Below are 8,326 nucleotides of genomic sequence, written 5' to 3' on the forward strand. Positions count from 1 at the left end.
AAAGTGGCTTTGGGGGTTGAATTTTCCGAAACAGTTACCAGTTATTACTATAGCTGCCTATGTTTTATATTTAATGATTAGTCATCAAATTTCGCTGCCAGTACACAATTATGAAAAATTAATTAAAAAGAAAAAAAAATGCCACCCATCTGTCAAGTATATATCCTGCAAGTGGACAAAAAAAACTCGAGGGTAAATTTCTCTTTGAAAATGGCCAAAATTATCCTAAAATGTCCGCTTCCAAACAAAATGGCAGACTTCCTGTATCTTTTCAGGCATGGCTTTGTGAGACGTTTTTTGTGGGTTTCCTAATGATAGACAAGCCTACCAAAATTCAAAGAGCTGTTCGTCAACAATTTAGCTTTGAGGACTGAATTTTTGAAAAACAAATCTTTTGAAGAAACCCTGGCAACCATTATCCTAAAATGGCCACTACAATGCAAAATGGCAGACTTCTTGTTTCTTTTCAAGCATGAGACCTTTTTTGTGGCTTTCCTCCTGATAGACATGCCAACCAAATTTGATGTTGAAACTGGATTTAGCGGCTGAATTTTTTTATCCCAAGCATTTTGTTTATTTTGACAAGTCATCAAAGTTTGCCGGAATGCTCTGTCAACACATAAACAAAAACTAAAATCCATTATAAGCTCTCATTGCCCATCTGTCTAGTATGCCTCCTTCAAATTTGGGAGCAATCAGACAAAAAATGTAGGAGTAGTTGGTCGTCAAATGGTCATGACTACGTGCTTAATCAAATGGCGATTGTCCCTTAAAGGCCACCGTATTCCGAATTGGCCTCAGGGATCAAGCTTAACGTCCTTTTGCGAATTTCGCTTGCGTTATAATGAATGCTAACACCAGTTGTAATTTTAGGTGCACTTTGCTGAAATTTAGGACTGAAGCATCCTTATAAAATGGCCTGAAACGGAGCCTCCTTGTTCAACACTTGAAAGATTTAAGAACCATAAACGCTCGCTCATGTTTTATTTACTGCTTTTATTGCCGCATTCGTCTCGGCACACCAGGATGAATCACCTGCTCACCTGCGCCTTATTAACGAGCCACATTAGTGCACCGCCGCTAACGTGCTCGACTCCCAGCATCCTCAAACGCGTTGTTTTGTTCTCGGCTCGTCTCATTAATTAAACCACGAGAGGTTATTACCAATGTTTTGCTTTGGTTGCTGCTTTTTCTTCAGGAAATGAACTCCTCAACTGCGGCTTTTATTTTACCTCCACCTTCTCGTCACAACACGTCGTCTTTGATGTTTTAATGAATCTTAAATGCAGCGATTAGCCGCTTTTACACGTTGGCCTATTTTCAGCTTCCCGTCGATTCTTCTGGCTTTTTTGGATGACAAGAAATAAAGGTCAAACGGCTCTTAACGATCCCCCTAATTAGCTACGTGACAATGCTAATGATGAATGCGGGCAAAATCGATCTAATCTGGATCTGCCGTGATGAGGTGCACCTGCACAATCTAATCAGATCCGAGACGAGAGCGAAGATGCCTGTGAACAGAATAGGCGGAATCATTATTTGAGTTTCGTGTTTGATAACAAAATATCAAACGTAATATGCTCACTTTTATAGTGATAAAAAAATCTTGGCAGATTTGTGCCCCCCGAGTTTTTAATGACGCATCAAATGATGCCGAAATCAAACCAAAGTGGTGGACTTTCTTTGTCTTTTCCGACAGAGCTTTTCAAGGCATTTTTGTGGGTCTATTCATGATCAGCACATCTACCAAATGTCATATTGTGGGCAAAATTGGCTTCAAAGACTGAATTTTTCCAGGAACGATCCCTGGAAATTACCAATAAAATGGCTACTTCAAACCAAGATAGCAGACTTCCTGTGTCCTTTTTGGCATCATGTTTTGAGACTTTTTTGTGGGTCTAGTCATCTTAGGCACTCCTAACCAAATTTCACATTGCTAACTGAAACTGACTTCAGGGGCGGAATTTTTTAGAGAGTAATTTGAAAACGGATCCCTGGAAATAATTCCTTATAAAATGGCAGTTTCAAGCCTAAATGGCAGACTTTTTGTGTCTTCTCAGGTTTGGCTTCTTGAGATTTTTTTTTTTTTGAAGGTTTACTCATGATACACATGTCCACCAAACTTTATGTTGCTATCTGAAACTGACTTTGGGGGCTGAATTTCTAGAGAATAATTCAAGAAATGAGCTTGGAAATAAGTTTCAAAACAAAATGGCAGTCTTCCTGTGTCTTTCCAGGGGTGGCTTCAGACTTTTTTTTTTTTTTATGTAAGTCCACTCATGATAGATATATCCACCAAATTTCTTATGACACTGGATTCGGGGCTTGAATTTAAAAAAAAAAAAAAAAAAGAAAGGTATTTTAATAGTTTTCTGTCTTCTGACTTGTCATCAAACTTCACCGACATGCTCCACCTACTGGTGGTGAAAAAAAAAAAAATCAAATGTATGTTGATTTTAGTGTCATCTGTAAGTTCCTCATTGATGATTCAACTTTGATAGTAATTGGACAAAATTTTAGAAGCAAAATTGTCAAATTGACCTTAAAATTGCCTCTTCAAAACAAAATGGCAGACTTCCTGCCGCTTTTTGGGTATGACCTCTTGAGACTTTTTTTTTTTTTTTTTTTTTTTGTGGGTCTACTCATGATAGACACGCATTCCGAAAGATGAGATAAACTAGCTTTGAGGGCTAAATAAAGAAATAAAGAAATAAAATAACGCTAGTAATTTAATGTCATCTACTTGCGCCTAAAATGTCAGCTTGATCGCAAAATGTCCGACTTGGTGCGTCTTGCTCTTGACCAAATCCTCCATTTTGTCTTCCATTAGCGTGCTGACTATGTTTGACGTGAAACTCGATTACATTTGTTACACTGATTTGCTTGCGCCTGTGAAAACACTAGCCAACTAAACACATCTGCCACGATGAATTACTCACCCTTAATGTCGGTGTGTGTGTGTGTGTGTGTGTGTGTGTGTCTTGGTGTAACACACACGCAGTGTAAATAAAATGAATCTTTGAAGCGTTTCCCCCACTTGAGGTTTACTTTAGAAGACCTTTGGGGTGCTGTTAAAGGTCTTGTTTTAGTGTAGTTTTAAATGTTAGTTACCTTTATATATAACATCCTATAAGGTACTTTAGTCTGACGCTGCATTCATGGCCTCTGGGAAAACCGATATTTCCCACTCTGACTTTTATAAGTCCAATATGAAAGTGTTCCAAGTTGGCTAAGGAACATAAAGTAGATTGTTTTTTCAAATATAAATGTGCTTTTCTTAGTCGATCCTTCAGAAGTTTCCGAATTCCCAGGTTCCTTGAATGCAACATAAATGCTCGTAATGTTCTTTCACAGTTGTTTGTTTGTTTTGTTTTTGCCATTTCCAGACGCTGAACAAGAACAACCTCCTGCCGGACGAGCGCTCCAACTTGTTCCCGACGTCGCTGCAGCAGGCCAACGTGTACACCACCACGTACTACCCGCCCGCCCTGGGCAAGTTCGACTACCAGCCCAACGCGTCGCCCTCGCCCTGCCGGACCTACAACCACACCAACAACAGCTGAGGCTCGGCCACTCCGCTCGGAACCCCCCCCCCGACCGACCCAATTTAACGAGCCAGAACTTTCCGTGAAGAGAAGCGGCTTTGTTGGACAAAAGGGGCGGGGACTTGTTGGACAAATGTAGCCCAACTTCCAAAAGTCCTGCTGATGATGAAAAGATGTACAAGGAGGAGCATAATGTAAATAATCCCACCCACTTGGAGAAAGACTCCAATGGATCGTCCAATCGGATCGCTCCGAGGCAAAAATAGCGCGGCGGTCATATCAAATATGGCCGCCGCGTTGCGTTAGCGAGGGTTCGGAATAAGCTAGTAGATGACACTTGGTTTGTAACATGACTTCCTTCTCAAGGTTGATTGAAATGCTTGAAAGTAGGGTTTTAGGTTTGGGCTAAAATCTGGATTCGGATTAATTAAGAGTTTAGGAGAGGGTTAGGGTTGTCGTATCTAGCTCAAACTTTCAAACAAGAGTTATCGTTGCAAAAAAGTCAACCTGGCTTTGGGTTTCAAGCAAAGGTTGGGGTTTCAAATCACGATTAGGGTTTTAAATAAACCAGGATTATGGTTTTGAGGTGAATTGTCAAGTCTAAGTAAAAGTTTCAAACAAGTGTTAGCATTTCAAATTGGGGATTCAAGCCAGGATTTGTGAATCCAACCAGGATTAGGGTGTTGAATTTTGAGTTGCAAGTCCTAAATTTAGGGTTTCAAATTACAACATCAAGCCTGGGCTCGTGTTTAAAACAAAGGTTAGGGCGTCAAGTAGGTTTGGGGTTTCAAATGGAGGGTTTGTTTTTAAGAATTAGGATTTCAAGACACATTTAATTTCAAAGTAGAGTGTCAAGTTAGGGTTTCTAAGTTCAAACCAGAGATTTCAAACCCTAATTTGAAACTTCAAACCCTAACTGAGGCTTCACAGCCCTTATAAGCTGTAACACTATCTTGAACCCACGCTTAATTTGAAACCCTAATCTTGATTTGACACCTGAATTTTGAAGCCGTACCTTTGATTGGCTTCCATCATTTAGAACCCAGGCTTGACACCCTAACCCTTTTCTGTCAACGTTTCAAGCTCTTTGGAATCCAGTAGCATAGCACCACTAACTCTTCTTCTTCTTACTGGTTGGTAACGTCACATGATTTCGATTGTTTATGTTTATGTGTGTGTACACGTGAACTTGTTAATAAGGGGACCTGGGGACTTTGATACCGTTAAACACTCACGCGTATGGACGTGTGTGCGTGCATACGTGCGTATGTACTTGTGAACATGTGTAACTGGGGACATGTATGTGTGTGCGTCGCACACGTGCTGTAATTGATTCCAATGCCACTACTGTACAGCTGTGTGTGCGTGTGTACATCCAGTAGATAGACTGATGATTGGCAGCCTGTAAAAGTACGTGTGTGCGTGTACACGTATGTATATTCAGTATTGTTTTTTAGGGAAGCCTTATAGTCCGCCCGCGCACATTTGAAACGTGTGGGGACTGGTTTGTGTGTGCGTGTTTTCTATGCAAGTTGTGGCGAGGGACGTCTTGTCGTCCACACTGTGAATCTTTTTTGCTACTTTCTATTTTTCTACCAGCAGCGTCGCAAAATTCAATAAAACTTCAAAAAGGACGAGCGTGCGTGGACGCAACCACACAAACATGGACGCGTCCTCGTCTTTCTTCTTTTTGTTGACATTGTTTTCAGGGTTTCACACACCGAAAAAAAACGTCTTAATCCGAAAATAAAATCCTCCAAAAGTCACAATAGGACAACGTTGCGATGAAGACGGACATTTTGTGCTGACGCTGGTGACTTATGCCAACGTCATGATGGAATTTTTATGTTTCTTGAAGGAGACCAAAGTCGTATTTTATTTTATTTTTTTTACAGCTGAGTGCACTCAACACTAATGGATGATTACACCCACTCAACACTTCAACGTCAACACTCCACCCACCAGCGGCGTCTTTCATATCTTTTTCCATTTGTCTCAATTTTGGACAAGTTTGCTCGTTTTTGTGTGATGGTGAAGCTCCAACAGTGGAGCCGCGCTTTCTTCTATAACAGGGAATATTTGGGCAAAAAAAAATAAAAAAAATAGCGCCATTCAAACAAAATAAGCGTAAAGTCACGAGAATAAAGACAAAAGGAACAAAGTTGCAATGTTACAAGAATAAAGTGGTCATGCTGTACCAAAAATGACGTCACACAAAAAAAGAAATAAGCGTGTACAAATATGATCACGATGTTTAAGCTATTTTTTTCTTCAGAATAAAATATAAGAACAAAGCTGTAATATTGAGAGTAATAGTAGTAAAGTGACAAGAATAAACTCGTTACGAGAAAGTATTTTGCAAGAAGGGTTAGCTAACCTAACCCATTCGTAGTAATACAATTGTACGTCATTTTATAATTGCACATCTGCAATTTCAATAAACAATAACCATTAATTGTGCTTCATTCAAGGGAATTGTTTTGTTTTACTTTGTTTAACAAGAATGCTAAGTGAGTCAGAAAACAGGAAAATAAAATTACTAATCGCATGGTTGAACAAAAAGCAAAAAAACGCCTTACTATAGCCTATGGTTGGTTGTTTAAAAAAAAAAGAAAAAAAGAAAAAAAAAGCACCTTACATGGTCATTAAAAAAAAAAAAAAAAAAAAAAAAGATGCTTTATGTCTTATATGGCCATATTCTTTAAAATGCTTTACTACACATGGTCTTTAAAAAAAACAAAAAACAAAAAAAACGCCTTACTATATATATGGTTGTGTTTAAAAAAAAAAAAAAAAAAAGGCACGCCTTAGTACATGTTTTGTTTTTTTGTTTTTTGTTTTTTGTTTTTTTTTTATTTATTTTTTTATCCCGCCTTACTGTAGGTGTAGGGTCATTTAAAAAAAAAAAAAAAAAAGCCTTACTATACATGGTCATTTTTTTCTTTTTTTTCCCTTTTTTTAAATAAAACCTTTACTACTATTCATTATCATTTACAAAAATTAAAAAATAAAAAATAATCAGCCTGACTATACATGGTCATTAAAAAACAAAACAAAAACAAAAAACAAAAACGCCTTACTATACATGGTCTTTTTTTTTCTTCTTTTTTTTCTTTTTTTTTTTTTTTAATAAAACCTTTACTACTATTATTTACAAAAAATAAAAAAATAATAATCAGCCTGACTACACATGGTTGTTTAAAAAAAACAAAAACAAAACAAAACCTTATGGTAAAAAACAAACAAACAAAAAAACACCTGATACTTGGTCGTCCTTTTTAAAATGCTTTTGTCGTTTTAAAAAAAACGCTTTACTACACATGGTCATTAAAAAAAAAAAAAAAAAAAAAAAAAAAAAAAAAAAAAAAAAAAAAACGCCTTACTATCCATGGTCTTTTTTTTTCTTTTCTTTTTTTTTCTTTTTTTTTTTAATAAAACCTTTACTACTATTATTTACAAAAAAATAAAAAAATAACAATCAGCCTGACTACACATGGTTGTTTAAAAAACAAAAAAAACAAAAAAAACGCCTTACTATACATGGTCTTTTTTTTTTCTTTTTTTTTTTCTTTTTTTTTTTTATAAAACCTTTACTACTATTATTTACAAAAAATAAAAAAAATAATAATCAGCCTGACTACACATGGTTGTTTAAAAAAAAAACAAAAAAAAAAACCTTATGGTAAAAAAAAAAAAAAAAAAAAACACCTTACGATACTTGGTCGTCCTTTTTAAAATGCTATTGTCGTTTTAAAAAAACGCTTTACTACACATGGTCATTAAAAAATAAAAATAAAAAAAAAACGCCTTTTACGATACTTGGTCGTCCTTTTTAAAATGCTTTTGTCGTTTTAAAAAAACGCTTTACTACACATGGTCATTTAAAAAAACAAAAAAAAAACGCCTTACTATACATGGTCTTATTTTTCATTTTCGTTTTTTTTTAATAAAACATTTACTAACATTATTATCTAAAAAAAACCCAAAAAAAAAACCCGCCTTTTTATATACATGGTGATTTAAAAAAAAACGCCGTGCTATATGTGGCCTATGTGGTGTTTTAAACGATCATGTATAATGTTTTTTTTTTTTTAAATGACTATGTATAGTCAGGCGTGTTTCTAACTGACCATGTAAAGTGTTAAAAAAAATAAGACCATGTATAGTAAGGTGTTTTTAAAATTATTTTTATTTTAAACGACCATGTATAGTGAGGCGTTTCTTTTAAAAAAAAATTTAAACGACCATGTATAAGTAAGGCATGTTTTTAAACGACTATGTATAGAAGACGTTTTTTTAAACAACTATGTACTACTAAGGTGTTTTTTTTTACCATGTATAGACTACTAAGATGTTTTTTGTTTTTTTTAATGACCATGTACGGCTTTTTATTTTTTTTTACACGGCCATGTATAGTAAGGCATTTTATTTAAACAACCATGCATACGTGTTTTGTTTTTTTTTCTTTCAAGGAAAAAATAACTCCTGACTCAGGTAATTTGACACGCCTGCCTTGCCTAATGGCAAACTACGCCTCTTGCCCACAGAATATTGTGTTCTATTGCTATAAAAACATGGAACCTACCAAAAGAAAGATTAGGGTCTCTTCTTTCATCAGGTAAAAAAAATAAAAAAATAAAAAATAGTCCATTTGTATCCTTTTCCATTTTGCAGCAATTAGCATAAGAATATAGCTAATTTTCCTCAATATTCATATTCCTGGTGAAAACATTGACAAGAGCTTGTTGCAACATGACCCTGGGTGATCTCTTATACTCTGC

At 35.9% G+C, this 8,326-nt stretch overlaps 1 protein-coding gene across 5 annotated transcripts in view; it reads left to right on the forward strand.

Moving 5' to 3' along the window:
• sema5ba (sema domain, seven thrombospondin repeats (type 1 and type 1-like), transmembrane domain (TM) and short cytoplasmic domain, (semaphorin) 5Ba) overlaps nucleotides 1–5,190 on the forward strand; it is a 100,454-nt gene extending 95,264 nt beyond the window's left edge. For all 5 annotated transcript variants that reach the window (XM_077536478.1, XM_077536480.1, XM_077536482.1 and 2 more), the window contains one exon: nucleotides 3,387–5,190. In XM_077536478.1, coding sequence (XP_077392604.1) covers nucleotides 3,387–3,563 — 177 coding nt within the window. In that variant the 3' untranslated portion in view covers nucleotides 3,564–5,190. The remainder of the gene's footprint in view (nucleotides 1–3,386) is intronic.
• Nucleotides 5,191–8,326: the final 3,136 nt, after the last annotated feature.

Source organism: Festucalex cinctus, chromosome 11, assembly GCF_051991245.1.
Source record: "Festucalex cinctus isolate MCC-2025b chromosome 11, RoL_Fcin_1.0, whole genome shotgun sequence".
Lineage (NCBI taxonomy): Eukaryota > Metazoa > Chordata > Actinopteri > Syngnathiformes > Syngnathidae > Festucalex > Festucalex cinctus.